Source organism: Bos javanicus, chromosome 4 (genome assembly GCF_032452875.1).
Source record: "Bos javanicus breed banteng chromosome 4, ARS-OSU_banteng_1.0, whole genome shotgun sequence".
Classification (NCBI taxonomy): Eukaryota; Metazoa; Chordata; class Mammalia; order Artiodactyla; family Bovidae; genus Bos; species Bos javanicus.
In genome coordinates, this window is record NC_083871.1 from 106,129,009 (window position 1) to 106,144,895 (window position 15,887).

Genomic DNA, 15,887 nt, shown 5'->3' on the forward strand with positions numbered 1-15,887 from the left:
AAGTGAAAGTTGCTCAGTCATGTCTGACTGTTTGCGACCCTGTGAACTGTAGCCTGCCAGGTTCCTCTGTCCATGGGATTGTCCAGGCAAGAATATTAGAATGGGTTGCCATTTCCTACTCCAGTGGATCTTCCCAATCCAGGAGCTGAAATCACATCTCTTGTGTTTCCTGCATTTGCAGACAGAATCTTTACCACTGCACCACCTGGAAAGCCCCAATTAAAAGTCATTCCTTGAAAGCAAACAGTGTTCGAAGCAGGTAAATACATGAGAAAAAGGCAAATACTTTGCACACAAGTGATCTAACTTCTAGAAGTCAGTCTTGATCTTATCTTCCAGGATGACTCACTCTGATACCTCCTCCCCCAGCTCGTGGGCCACGTAGATGATGTCAGGGTGCCCCTGGCAGCTGGAGACGTTGTTTCGGGGATAGTAGAAGAAAAAGATGAGGCACATCTCATTGATGGTGCTGGGACCCCCCTGGAGAAGAAGAGAGAGCTAGCGACAATCTTAGTGAGTCACTGACTGAGAAAATGCGAATCCTGGTACCCATCTTATAGTCACGGGATGTGAGAGCAACCCTAACCATTGGAGAAAGAAACGGGCTTCAACTGGAATCATCTGAGTCATGGGATAGCCAAGACCAGGGGTAAAGCTATTCTGAGGCTTATTGTCATTAACCACGGTGGGGAGATGGGTACTTACAAACGTCAAGGAGTCACGGTCCAGCGTCTGGTAGCGACACTCTACCAGCAATTCATCCCCCTGTGCAGAGAGAAACAAACGCTGAAAGTAAGAGGCAGAAGGACCGGTCCAGCCTTAGACCTCTTGGCTAACAATAACAAGTGCTGATCCTGCCTTCTCCGGATGTCAGCCATGCCTCCCCCAGCCCGGCTCGCACCGGCTTGATCACCACTCGATAAGGTAAATCTCGAGTCTCCTGTAGGTTGAAGTCGTAGGCATCATCTTTACAGATTACGCGGAGTTGAGTTCCGTTTCTGGAGGGAGACAATGTGGGGAGAGGAGTAAGGTGAGGCCGGTGCGGGGAGGGGGGGGGTCTGTCAACAAAGCAGCAGCATGTGGGCTCATTCTGTGGGCACAGATGGCCTGTAAAACAAAAACCTCCATCCTCCATCATCTCTACTCCAGGAACAGTTCTTGCTTCTCCTGCTCCAACCTCACACTGCAGAATAAACAACTGTTCCTAAAATTTATTTCCAAACACAGAAGGGAGTGCTTCCAATCTGTGTCTTTCTTACCTGTACTGCACTGCCTGTATAGCACGGCCAGCCAAGTGGGTGTGGAGCAGGTAGCCAAAGACCTGGATATCGGGCACTGGAGCCCCGTTCATCTGTGGCAGGGAGGAGACCACCTGGTCCGTTAGGAACTCTCCTCTGCTCTTCGGTTTCCTCCTTTACTATCTGACACCTTCCTCTGAAGATTGGAACATACCCCTTTAGTCTCTGCTGGGCCTCCTGGCCCAGCCATGACTCCCGCCTCCCCTGCACCAGCCAGGTTGGGTCAATTGCCCAAAGCACCAGGTGGTGGCCCTTCTCCAGCTTGGGGACTCGGGCTGCACACTGGTGGATCACACTAGATCTATGATTGGGAACGGGGAATCTCAGGGGAAGTGGGCGGTGGGGGGAACACCTTCTGGCTTCACCTCTTCAAACTTCTCCGTCTTACACAGTCCGTAGGACATGAAGGACTCAGCGCCGGGGGGGATGAAGTGGATGGGGAAAGTGAAGACGCCCAGCTGCAGGACACCCATGTCAAACTTGCGCAGGTGTGCGGTGTAGTATACTCGGATCCCCGAGGAGTCGTACAGACCTGGGGCAGGCGGGACCGATCAGAGGAGGCGGGGAATGGGTCACAGGCTGTGGAGAAAGAGGCCTGGGAAGGCAAGGGAGGGGCTGCGAGCAGGAGTCAGCAGGCCTCCTGCATCAATGCCTAGAGGACTCAGCCAGCCCCATCCACGGGCGCTTCCATAAACGCTCTAGAGGCTCACCAGGCAGATTGTGAAAATTGCTGTAATGAATCTCCAGGCGGATCCACTGGGGGTCCAAGGGCGTCCCAATAGAGATGCCCACGTCATCTGGAAACTGGTAACTCTGGTGGAAGGAGGGAGGTTTGGCAGCAAGAATGGCTGGGAAGTAGATGCTGGGGACTCCAAGGGGCTCACCCGTGTTTTCTCACCTCCATCCCAGACCTCCCTTGTCTCCATCTTCCACCCATCCACCAATCCCCATTGCCTGACCACACATGTCCCCTTAGCCACCGATTTCCCTCATCACACAGACTCACTGTGCCCCCGACAGCCCAGCCCACGATGACCTGTGTGCAGAGGGAGAAGGCAGGGTCAGCCCCATAGCAGTCGCTGATGCCCGTGGGGAGAGCGCTGGCATTGCCACAGGCGTACACCAGGATGTGGTGCACAATCGTCTCATTGTGTTGGACCAACTTGGGCTCGAACTGGGCACCGGATGCAAGACACAGCACAGTCAAGATCTTCCGGGTCAAGTCCTTATCCCTCGAGCCCCCACCCCCACCTTGCTTTCTTTTCCCCAAATATTAATAAAACTATGCCCACGTCTCTACCCCTCTTCCATTTCCTCTGTTTCCTCCTTCCCCAACCTGTGATTTCCCTGGCACTCCACCTGACTCCTCTCTCAGCCCTCATTCTTTTTAAAACCCTTTCCTGAGAACACAGCACAGGTCTAGCCAGGAATATCCCAAGACTTCCGATTTTTCCTTTAATAACCTCATCAGTTCCCTATATCTGAGCATGTGGCCACAGCTTACTGGAGTCATGCTCTAAAGAAAACCATGGCTCGCACACTTTGGCCATTCACGATAAGGCCACACTTTCATTTATTCAATCAAAACTGTAATCACTCAAATGTGAAATCAGGTGACCGACCCGAGTCTCCTCTAGCCAGACTTTGCCGACCTGACAGCCTTTGGCCACGTGTCCTCACCCCCACCCCCCCCGCCCGCCCACCAACCTGCACTTCCTCCAGGGCTAAAAGAACACATTTCTTGGCCCAGGGTAGGGCTCATCCTTTGGTCTTTGCAGGAACTTAGTAACTAATGACAATCATCAAAATCACTGTTGCACCATGGGACATGGGTAAAACAGTGCTGGGAGCTGTAGCTCTGGGCTCAGGAAATCCTGGAACTGCCACCTCCACCAGACCTGGCCTGGCCCCCAGGTCCTCCTGGACACGTTCATCCTACACCTCTTCAGAGTCAACCGTGCCCACTGCCTGTCTCAACCACCTAGACAACGTCCCGTCGTCTGGTTCACGGTACCTTGTAGATGTGGTGCTTCTTGCTAACGATGGGGAGAGGGAGGAAGGTGCAGGCGTACGTGGTGTCATCCTCTGGGATGAGGAACTAGAGGGGGACACGCAGAGGCTGAATGGGTGGGAGGGAGGCTCCCAGAGAAACAGGGGAAGGAACAGGTCAGGGAAGGGCGACCACTTGAGGGCCAGTTTGACCATCCTTGGGGGACCAAGGGGAGTCAGAGGAACCTGGGTTCCAGGAATGTACTGAATATTGGGTGCAAGAGGAAGGTCTGGATTGAGCGGAAGGCACGGAGGGGGCTGGAGGTGACTGGGCAGGAAGGAGGGGGTCTTACATCAGTGATCTCCAAGTCATGGATGATGGTGTCCTCAGGGGCATCGAGATCATCAGGGTGGACGATTTGGAGCAGGAAGATGGACTTCACAAAAGTACGTTCCCGATCCATCTTTGGGGTGTCATCCAGGCCGTAGGCGGCCAGTACCCTCACAGTGTCGCTCTGTGGGTGTCAAGGGCATCCAGGTGCTGCCACCCACAAGCAGCACTTTGCACACACCCACACCCAACCACTGACACAAGTCACTGGCTCACAGTGCAACTGATAGGGACAGAGTGAAGGGACAAAGTGGGTGATTAAATAGTTAATCCCACCAAGGGATTAAAAGTATGAGAGACCCCTGTGAATTAAAGATTACTCAAGAAAACAGGTTTGCGTATGCTAAGTCACTTCATTCATGTTCGACCCTTTGCAACCGTATGGACCAGAGCCTGCCAGGCTTCTCTGTCCATGGGATTCTCCAGGCAGGAACACTGGAGTGGGTTGCCAGTGCTCTCTCTAGGGGATCTTCTGGACCCAGGGATGGAACCTGGGCCTCTTGCATCGCAGGCAGATTCTTTACCATCTAAGCCACCAGGGAAGCTCCTATAGGCCACCAGGGAACTCTGACCAAAGCAAGTTTACTTAGTCACAAAACCAAAGAGGCTTATTTAGCAACAAAACTGCAGCAGAAGCAGGAGACACGCACCCAAACAATAAAACAATGGTGGTGTGAAACACACATCCTGCCGGTGAGCTCAGTTAATGACCACCTAGGACATACTCTCTACACACACAAAAAACAGTAATTTGTGGAAAGGTGACATGCGAAAGTGAAAGGCCCTCATTGTACTGAGACCCAGAACAATTTTTCCATAGCACCATGACAGTCCTGCCTTGACCACGTAGAGACAAGCAAACTCCCCCACCTGATGCGGAGGAGGAACTGAGGATGGAAGTGTGATGTCTACTCAAGAATGAGGCAGAAGGTGGTCTTCCCCCCGCCTTCCCACTTTTCCTTTGATTATAAATCTGTAGTGCACTAGGTTCTCAGGGGCAGCACCCTATCACCCACCCGATGTAAGCGGGTGTCCTCTTCTAGGATATCCCTTCTCATCTATCACTTTGCCTTTTGCTGAATTTTGTTCTGTGCTGAGACATAAAGAACCAGAGTTCCTTGGAGCTCTCCCCAGAACGCCACGTTGTAGTTTCAGAATGGAGAGGGCTCGAGATTAGGGATCAGAACTAGTTGGGTTCTGGTTCTGCCTAGAGGCTGACCTGTTGGAGATTCTGGGCAAGCCACACCCCCTCTCCCAGCCCATCTCTGAGCCCACAGGTGTGGGCTGTCACAGGTGGTCACCTGTCCACAGGTGGTTCAAGACACCCTGCAGTTCAAGGAGATCAGGCAAGGTTCTTTAAGAGGCGATGCCAGGGAAGGAGGCATGGGCTGTCAGGGGGAGGCCCGTAGAGGGCTGGTGGAGTCACAGGCGGCAGGATTGGGGGGTGGCCATGCTGGGGAATGCTGAGAGAGATGGCGGCCCTGGGAACCGAGACTGGCTGCCCGACGGGCACGGCCACTCCAGGTTGGGGTGATGTCACCACCCAGGAGGAAAGGCTGCTTGCGACCAAATGCTCGTCTCCCCTCTCTCTTTTACCGTGATGTCTTGGTCGTGAGGGTCGCAGGAGCGGAAGGGCCTGGAGAAGCGCATGGTGGTGTAGACGGCATCTTCTGTGAGCCCCTGCAGCTCTGCATCCTGGCTCCCATCCTCCTCCAGCGTGTCTTCATCCACCAGGTGCTGGTCCTGGGGCCCAGGGAGGGTCACGGGGTGAAAACCAGGAGCCCTAAGTGCTCACGGCTTTGGAGTAGCCTGAGTCCCTTTAGCCCCGCTAAGGTACCAAATCAGCAGAATATACAATATAGTTCACCCCTGGGACAGAGCATGGCGTCAAGGGGGGATTCATGAGGAAGAGGGAAGGCTGGTATCTGATCCCGCTTTACTTCTCCCATTTCAAGTCTCATCTCCACGAATCCTAATGTTCCTATATCCCCAAGTCTTAAAAACCCACTTATTCTCGGAAAGCTCTATGCTCTTCATCTTTTCAGGGGGCTCTTAACATTGACCCTTCCCCATATAAATGCAGTTCAGAATGAGACTGGGAGACAGGTGAGCTGCTGCTTCATCCATAAAGTGGAAGAATAATCATCTACTTCCTGGTGATGCTGGGAGGTTTAATATGCAAAGATTTGGACCAACCCCTGCTTAACCAAAAGTGCATAATAATTTAAGCTATTATTATTGTGGGCACTGATGTCATTACTAGACTATTTTATGTTGTGGTCTCTCAGCCTAAAGGTAACAGAAGATGACGACTGTACCCTAAACAGCTTGGATTCTCCCCCAGTGACCTGCACTGGGACTGTGGCCCAGGATGCTCTCTCTTTCAGTCCAATGCCTCCATTCCCTGGGCACTTTAGGGACATTCAGTCTGGAAGACCTAGATTCAACCTCTCCAACGGACCATTTCTGTAGGAGAGGTCAGCCATCAGCTGGTGTTCTGGGCCTATGCTCGAATATGTTTGGAAAATATGGATCCTTCCTGGATTCAGAGTCATCTTCCACCCAGCAAGAGACCCAACATGCTTGGGAGAGAGCCACCCTCAGACTCACCGAGAAATAGACATTGCCGTCAGGCAAGACACCTCCGACAACCAAGTCACTTCCCGCTCTGCTGTAGCGATCTGTGACACCCAAACCCACCCAGCCAGCTGTCCGGACCTGGAGCTCGAAAGTGATGATCTCAGCCTCAAAGTCAAAGTCCCAGCGCAGGAAAACAGCGTTAGAAGGGTCTAGAAACCTGGAATAACGCAGACGCGGCATGGGGCCAAGGCGATTGCATTGGGAGGGAGTTGCAAGGGCCGTAAATAGGAGAAGCCAGGAGAGAAGGGCACAGGCCATGGCTTCTGGGGTCTGGAGCACCTCTCCTTAGATGGACACTCAAGAAGTACGGACTTATATGCTCCTGCATCTGCGCCAGGCACCATGCCACGGGGGAGGGGCAGACTGGGGCCCCTCTGATCTGATTATCTCTGGGTTCAGAGTGGAGCCACTTACATAACTCAGGAGGTGTGAGGTGTTCAGAGAGAAGGTGCTCTTGCCCTGGAGTAGGCACCTGGCGTGGAATGCTCAGGAATGAATCACTCTGGCTCTCCCCTGCCAACCCGAGGCAAGTATCCTGCCCATGGGGACTCCGTGGGATCAAGGAGGTTTTGCTTCTCCCTTCCTCACTTTCTCTCCCTCCTTTTTTTATTTTTTGCAATGCTTCTCTCCCTTTATTTCTCTCTCTGCCTCCCTCCATTCTTTCCTTTCCTGCCCCCCATCCCTGTATTCCTGGATGTTCTTACTGAGCCCTCCCTCTGCCCTCTGGCACATGTTCCCCACCCCAGTTTTCATGAGCGTTTCTATTTTGTCTTTGCCCAGAAGTGATGCACAGACCGGGAGTGGGGGTGGGACTCCAGCCTCCCTACAGCGCAGGAAGGAGAAGAGGTGCTGGCAGGGGGCGAGGGGAAGGCTTCGATTTCCATCTCCCGGAGGAGTCTTGACTACTAATCCCTGGAAGGACATGTAGAGGTGAGGGAGACATAATCAGCTTTCCAGATGGGCAAGTCTGGGGCAGCTTCAAGTTTCTGCACATCACTGGGGAAGAACAAGGAGGATGAGATGGAGAAAATGGGGAATAAACCTGAATTTGCCTTTGGGATGCTCTGCACTTTCCCCTTCTTCCCATGAATTGCCTTTCAGAGAAATCATATTCAGGGACCCTCCACCAGAGGCTTGGCCAGCTTCCCCGCTGGCAGCTGGCAAGCTGTTCAGTGCGATGCAAACCACAGAAGCCCAGAAGGAATATTATAGCATCGGAACACTGGGATGAAAAAGAACTTCAGATCCACTTGATTTCCCAAGCACCCCAGCCCATTTAATTTTTGGATGAGGAAATGGAATCATCAAGGAGTGACTTGATCAGTGTCTGAGCTCCCATCCAGTCAGTGGCAGAGCAAACATGAGACTCCAGGCGCCCGGGAGAGTGAATACACCCTTAGGTCACTGACAGGCACCAAGAACTCCTCTCCCTGCAGGCATTTCCACCATAGCTTGTCCTGGTGGAGGAGCTGGTGTCATTCACTGGCTGCTCCTTAGGAAAGGGACAAAAGTCTCTCACCCTAGAATTCTTTCTTCCATTGTCTGATAGACCCCGTCCTCACCTGACCCTCAGTGTTCTTCCATCAGACAATGGAGAGGATCTGAAAAAACAAAACAAGGCTAGCCTGGAAGGCCTCCTCCATCACAGAGTCCAGGCCACACATTTCTACAGGAATTCAGCTTAAATGAGGGTGGATAGACACTGGAGCCTCTGTCTGAGCCTCCAGATAGGGCAGATGATTCTTCTCATCACCTGCTGAGCTCATCAAAGCTGGTAAGAACCTAGCTGAGGTTGTTTGCAGCTGCTGGGAGCACCTGAGTAGCAGCTGGGGTGCAGCTGGGAGAAAGCACCTTTCTCAAGAGGACAACCGTATCACCCACCCTGAGCAGGGCAGGGAAGGTAAGGAGCTAGGCAGCCATCTGGAAGGAAGAGGCTTACCTTGGCCCTGGATAGGAACTGGGCCAAGAGCAGAGCAGGAGCTTGGGGAGGCACCGAGCTTGAAGAGCAGGAGCCTGGGGAGGAGATAACAGGGGTGTCAGAGACATGCTGATCCCAATCGTATTTGGGGATTAAGGCGAAGGGAAAAGGGAGAAGGGGCTGGGAGACAGGACAGCCAGGCCTGTAAACCGAGATGGACCCAGGATCCCTTTCCCTGCAATCTGCTCACTGGCCAGAGCACTGGCCTGGGGAGAGCCAGTAACCACTGCAATGGAGGGGATCCCTGCTCCTGGGTCCCCTCTGTGTGGCTTTTCATGAGGCTTTTCTCTACTCTTTCTCCCCTTTTCCCTGAATTACCATTTTCTCCCCTCTCCCAGCCCACTTTCCTCTCATCGTCTAAACCCCAGAGTGACTCTTATGGGAGCAAACATCAGGATTAAGTGCTTGAGTCTTGTGAGGGTGAGCACATATCTTGGCATGCCTGTTAGCCTGGTATTCAAGAGGTGTGATTTTGGGAATGCTTCCCTAAGCTCATTTCTCTCCTTCTCTGGAGTCCTGATGCTGGGAATAGGTAAGGGGGCTGAAGGCAAGAGTGACTCAGCACAGGAGATCAGAGGAGTGGTTACCTGAGAGAAAGGACATCAACAGCACGGTGATGGATGCTTACCAGACTTGTGATCACTTTGCAGAGTGTTCAGGTGTTGCATTATAATGCTGTACATCTGAAACAGGTCTTCCCAGGTGGCTCAGATGGTAAAGAATTTGCCTGCAACGCAGGAGACCCAGGTTCAATCCCTGGGTCAGGAAAATCCCCTTGAGAAGGGATGGCAGCCCACTTCAGTATTCTTGCCTGGAGAACTCCATGGTCAGAGGAGCCTGGTGGGCTACAGTCCATGGAGTCTCAAAGTGTTGGAAACGACTGAGTGGCTGACACTTTCAGGCCTGAAACTTCTGAGAAATGGAATATTTCCTGCCATGTTGGTAAACAAAGGATGTCACAGTCATCAGAAATTTCAGCCACCACCATATGGTGAGCTGGTGAGCTCCAGGCTACTCAGGAAGAATACCTTCTATCTAGCAGCCTTCAGACTATAGCTACTTTCTACCGTGAGCCCTGAAGAAACTCAGGAAGTGAAAACACAGGATACTGGCCCCAGATAGCTGAGGTGGATTTCAAAAGAATGATTTCCAATACAAAGAAAAGTCTCAATTCCTTAACTCTAGATAGCTGGTTTTCTTTAATTAACAATTACCTATTGATGCTCAGTGGAGAAGGCAATGGCACCCCACTCCGGTACTCTTGCCTGGAAAATCCCATAGGCAGAGGAGCCCGGTAGGCTGCAGCCCATGGGGTCACTAAGAGTCAGACACGACTGAGTGACTTCACTTTCATTTTTCACTTTCATGTATTGGAGAAGGAAATGGCAACCCACTCCAGTGTCCTTGCCTGGAGAATCCCAGGGATGGGGAAGCCTAGTGGGCTGCCGTCTATGGGGTCACACAGAGTCGGACACGACTGAAGCGACTTAGCAGCAGCAGCAGCATTGATGCTCAGACTACCTGAACTTTGTTGCAAAACTCCAAATACCTTGGCTCCCTCCCTTGCTTCCCCCGCAGCAGTTCTCAGGGTTACTTGAGATGTACCCTCCTTGGCTTGAAGTCATAAAAATTCCCATCAAATGAACCATAACTCTCAACTTTTAGGTTGTGAATAATTTTGTAGTCAACAGTTAAATATAAAAAAGGTAGATCCTTCCCCAACAACAAAAAAAGGGGGGAATCAGCACATGTTACTTAGAATGTAGTGCAATTCACATTTTGTGCACATTTAGATTATGCAAACTTGAAAGTGTGATATAGAAAATATTAATGAAGTTACTTTATACATGTTGTTGGTGTTGAGTAAGTAAGTTGTATCTATCTGACTCTTTGCAACCACATGGACTGCAGCATGCCAGGAGATTAAAGACCAGTATGGGTGTGTGCTTAGTTGCTCAGTCATGTCCAACTCTTTGGGACCTCATGGACTGTAGCTCACCAGGCTCCTCTGTTCATGGGGATTCTCCAGGCAAAAATACTGGAGTGGGTTGCCACGCCTTCTCCAGGGGATCTTCCCAACCTAGGGACTGAACCCAGGTTTCCCACATTACAGGCAGATTCTTTACTGTCTGAGCCACCAGGGAAGCCCACAAAGACCAGTAAAAGTGACTATAATTGTCATATTTTTATTGAATTGGAAGTGTACAATTGCAACATTAGAGGTCAACTCCTACTAAGTGAGTCTTAGTAGGAGCTCTATTCTAAGAAATGTTCATGTATTAACCCACTTACTCCTATGAACTAGCTTCCAGGATTATTTCCATCTTACAGAGAAATGAACTGAGATCCAAGGCCACGCTGCCAGGAGGTGGCAGCACTGTGATTTGCTGGGACAATACAATAAAAAATAAGACTGACAGTTAAAGTCGTGCAGTCGTGTCCGGCTCTTTGTGACCCTGTGGAATATACAGTCCATGGAATTCTCCAGGCCAGAATACTGGAGTGGGTAGCCTTTCCCTTCTCCAGGGGATCTTCCTAACCCAGGGATCGAATGCAGGTCTCCCGCATTGCAGGCAGATTCTTTACCAGCTGAGCCACAAGGGAAGCCCTAAGAGAAGCAATAACTAGTCCTCAAATGAGAGGACTTGGCAGTCTGTTTTGGTAATCCGAAGTCCATGCTGAAGTCCCTTGGGAATTGGGGTGTCTATCTGTGTTTGCTAATCGGCTTTACCAAGGAAAAATAAATGTCATGGTATTTTTCTATTTTTTTCGCCACCCCCTGTGGCATGTGGTATCTTAATTCCCTGACCAGGGATCAAACCTGGGTCCCCTGCAGTGAAAGTGCAGCGTCTTAACCCCTGGACAGCCAGGGAAGTCCCTATATCATATCTTTATGAGGAAATCATTTTGCAATGTGGTGCCAGGCATCTGCTGTAGACCAAGTTAGGCTTATCTTCTTTGATGATTTTATTCCAAAGAAATGGTTGCAGGTCCTTGAGAAAGACATGCCTGGGTCTTAATACTGGAAAGAGGTCATTTAGCTTTTAAGGAGTGTATGGTATGTACATTTCAAAGAGACAGAGAAAGAACTTAGAAGTTTTCTAAATAAATGCTCTAAGAAAATGGAGGGGAAGGAAGTCTGTTCCCTTATTTTCTTCTGTTTTGTTTGTATTTGCTTTTACAGAGGAAAACACAGGTCATCAGAGATGAGTGTTCCTTACCTACCACCAAAGTTGCCCTGCAGGAGCCTCTATGCATATGGGAAAATGTCTGTTCAATCTGCAAGTTTGACTTGGTTGTTGTTTAGTTGCTCAGTCGTTGTCCGACTCTTTTGAAAACCCTATGGCCTATAGCCCTGCAGGCTCTTCTGTCCATGGATTTCCCAGGCCAGAATATTGGAGTGGGTTGCCATGCCCTCCTCCAGGGGATCTTCCTGACCCAGGGACCGAACCTGTGTCTCCTGCATTGGCAGGAGGATTATTTACCACTGAGCCACCATGGAAGCCCTGTGACTTGGTTTTATCGAGTTATTTTAATTCCTTGTGAAGATTTGAGACACAGATTCAGTGTCATGTTTCTAGGAATCTCTCTGCAAAGCAGCTGAGAGGGTGCAGGTCCAGGTACACTCACCGAGGCCCCCGCGGTGAGTGTGGGGAGTGTGTACGTGTGTGTGAGTGCGCTCTGGTGTGCTGAAACAGGAAACTCCAGTTTGAGGTTTGAGCTTCAGTGAGAAAATGAGACAAGATACTGAGTTTCCTGGAAAAGCCACTCCCTTTTGAGTGTCAGGCCCGGAGAGTCTCAGCCTCTAATCAGGCTTCCCAGGTCAGCGTCTGCTCTCCTGCCTGGTGGCCCCATCCCCCTGCCCTGCTGGAGAGGCGAGGGAATGGCCCCGTTTCCCATCCTGTGGGGCTGGGTGCTCCTGGCTGCCGTGAGTACAGGTCAGGGGCCTGGCAGAGACAACCACTTGGTGGACTTAGGGAGGAAAAGGGGGCTGGGTCACGGGGGTGCCTGTAGGTGCAGAAAGTTCTGCTCCCTGACCCCAGCCTTGCCAAGAGCGCCCTGCAGTCCCCTCACCCTGTGAAAGGACCCCTTCTGCAAGAGCCTCCTCCTGGCACTACTCATGGGATCCCTCTTCAGGTTTTGGCTGCAGCTAGAGATCTGGTGGTGACCACTGCCCCCAGGAGCTTCAGCCTGGCTGGCCTGTGTGTTTCAGATGCAGCCACGAGCTTGGTGGAGCAAAAGCCCAGGTGGGTCCTGGTACCTCGCGGACAGGCTGAAACCCTGCGGTGCATCCTGAAGGATTCCCAGTACCCCTGGATGAGCTGGTACCAGCAGGATCTCCGGGGGCAAGTACAGGTGCTGGCCAGTCTGCGGCGTACCGGGGATAAGGAAGTCATAAACCTCCCTGGAGCGAATTACCGGGCCACGCGGGTCAGTGAGAGCGAGCTGAGCCTACACGTGGCCAATGTGACCCAGGGCAGAACGCTCTTCTGCACCTGCAGTAAAGACACAGTGAGACACCCTAACTGGGAAAATGAATAAAAACCACCCTCTGGGCGCCAACCCCAGACCCAGCCTCCTCCTCCTCTTCCCCCTCTGCCCTGATGGCCCTCCCCCACCTGGATCTTCCCTTCTGGCCTCTTTACTACAAACAGACTCTCCCTGTGCTTCAGAGAACACTCAGCCCAGTGAATTCAAGCTCGATCCATGGCCCCAGCAGCCACTTGTGACTCTGGGGAAGACTTCTTCTCCTTGAAGCTTAGGTTCTGTGTCTGCAAAGTACTGATGCTAACTCCCGACTCAGAAGGTTGCTTCTTGGATTAAACAACCCAGTTCAAGCGAAGCCTTTAGGAAAATACAGAGTCATGTAGGAAGGACTTGATCACTGTTGGCTATTCTCTCCACAGTGGTGGTATTGTGCTAAGTTGCTTCACTCATGTCCAGCTCTTTGTGACCCCAAGGACCATAGCCCGCCAGGCTCCTCTGTCCATGGGATTCTCCAGGCAAGACTACTGGACCGGGTTGCTGTGCCCCTCTCCAGGGATCTTCCTGACCCAGGGATCGAACCTGGGTCTCAACGTCTCCTGCATTGGCAGGTGGGTTCTCTACCTCTAGTCCCACCTGGGAAGACTTAATCGCTGTGAACTACTTTCTCCACATGTATAAGAAGCATATTGCATTTTAAGACCAGTATCAATGCCCAGAGGAAAGAAGGACACCCAAAGAGATCCTGGGAGCTCAGAAAAGAGGTAGAGTGAATATCTCAATGTATGACACACACACACACACACACCCCTCCACCACAAACACTGCTTGCGTAAACAAGCATGCACACGTTTTCCCAATTAGATCTACATTCTCTGCACTCAGCACCTCCTGAACTTCTCACGCCTCAATCTCCAGTTGACCTTTTTAAAAGCAAGATCCACAGAGAGGGCCTGACCTAGAAAGAACCAGGGTCTGGGTTCCAGAGTGGAGGGCTCACCAAATATTGACCTAAAGCCATGGCTCAGAAATGGATCTGCAGCCTGAGGAAGGGTACTTGTGGACTGAGGGCAGAACAGCAGGCTCAGCCCCAGATGAATGGCCGGGAACCACAGGGAGGGGTGTTATGAGAAAGACGCCGGTCCTGAGACCCCTGCAGAGAAGGGAGACTGGACTGCCGTTGACCCACCCCGCTTCCAGCTCAGAGCTTCTCCATCCCAGACAGTGTGGTCCACACAGCAGGTGACTGGGGTGCAGGGTGGGCGTGAGTGAATGCGGAGGCATTTCAAAGGCAGCCCCATCTCTGATGGCACAGTGGGTGGGTGGTTTGCCAGGCAGAACTACCAGCACCTACCTGCTCTTTCCTCTGCGCTTATGGGGAGTGAGAAACTTTCTCCACCAGGGGGCGCCATCTGCCCGCGGATCTCCATGACCCGCACAGAGGTCATGATGGCAGCCGTAGTATTGGTCTTCTCTCAGCCCCTCTCAGGTGTGGTGGTGAACACCTGTCTGGCTCCAGAAGACAAGGACGACGAGGAGGAGGAGACCGACAGCCTGGCATTTGGATACCCGAGTCCTCTCTCTTTGGCATTTTGGTTGAATTTTGGTCAGAGCAGTTGCCAGAAATCCCAAAGTGAGATAATCAAGGTGCCTAGTACTGCAGTGAGTTTTCAAAGGGTCTGGAGTGATGGCCTTGGGATTCCTCAATCCCTGGCTCCCCATCTTTAGCTTCCAGTGGATGGTTTTTTTTTTTTATTTAAAATTTTTATTATTGTCTTGTTCAGTTTCATCAAGAACCACAGCTTTGTTTTCTTTTGGTCACACTGTGATGGCATGTAGACACTTCCCTGATAAGGGATCAAACCCATACCCCTTGCATTGGAAGCATGGAATCTTAACCACTGGATCTCCAGGGAAGCCCCCAGTAGGCAATTTTATTCTATTCCAGTTGTCATAGCTGATGACTTTAAACCAGGGCTTTTTTCCCACCCTGGTTTCCTACTGAGCAGAACTCATTTTACGGTTTCTCAAACCCTCCCATCCTTGAAGGAAATACACAGAGGAAAGAAACTCTAAATTCTATGAAGTCTTTGAAAGCCTCATCATTGCAGTAATTGCTGTTTATTTCTGTGCACAGGCGCAAGCTCTAGCCTGATCTTCACCTGGTTTTTGTATGATCCTGGCCCATCCAGTCACAGCTTTGGGGATCATAGCTTTTCAGCCTGGACAATGGTGTTTATAGGAAGTATCCCCTTACTAATCAGCATGATCTTCAGATCCTAATGTCTTATTAGGATCTGAGGAGGCTAATAAGTGACACCCCTATTTTCTTTACAGAAATTCTGAACAAAGTGAGAGAGATAAAGGAGGAGGCAGATGAAGAGGGAAATTTCTAGCAACGTGACTTACAGAGCTGATAGAGAATATGGCTCAGACACGTGACAACAGCAGGCTTCCTAAGGCTGTGACTTACAATTAGAAAGACTTATCCCACCCTTCGGGATACTGAGTCATAGATGCCATCCTATTTTCTCTTAAAAATCCAACATGCAAATGAACAGAGAAGGCTTGAAGAAGAACTTTGCAGGGGTCACATTTTCTCCTCTTTCAGTATCATTTAGCTCCTACTAAAGAACTTTTTTGCATTTTAAAGTGTAATAGCTTGCTAAATGACTGAAGTGACTTAGCAGCAGCAGCAGCAGCTTGCTAAAGGAAAATAGACAATGTCAAGTTACTCATTTCACCTGCTTCTCCAACTCCTAAAATGGAAATGAATGACACAACACGGTAAATGTTTTGAGCCTTTAAGAGGATTCTTTCAAGGACTCTCCATTAAAATGGGATCCCAGGAGTGAAGCTGACAGATAGGTCAAGTTATTTGACTGATAGAACCAAAAGTAAGCCAAAACAAACCCAACAGATTTGATAGCAGTGGAGTGATGTGAGTCAATAAAGCTGAAGTATTCCAGCCTCCTTCTTCACTTGCAAACTTGTTAGTTATATTAACTGATTTAATTCCCTTTGAGCCAAAGAGAGCCTGGGTGCCCTAGAGCAGGGGTCCCCAATCTCCAGATCTCCAGCCGATGATCTGAGGTGGAACTGATGT

At 50.8% G+C, this 15,887-nt stretch overlaps 1 gene segment (V, D, J or C); it reads left to right on the forward strand.

Moving 5' to 3' along the window:
- Positions 1-11,952: 11,952 nt before the first annotated feature.
- On the forward strand, positions 11,953-13,320 carry LOC133246833 (T-cell receptor beta chain V region E1-like). The segment is given in 2 exon segments: positions 11,953-12,234; positions 12,510-13,320. Coding segments are annotated over 2 exon segments (384 nt in total).
- The last annotated feature ends 2,567 nt before the right edge of the window (positions 13,321-15,887 follow it).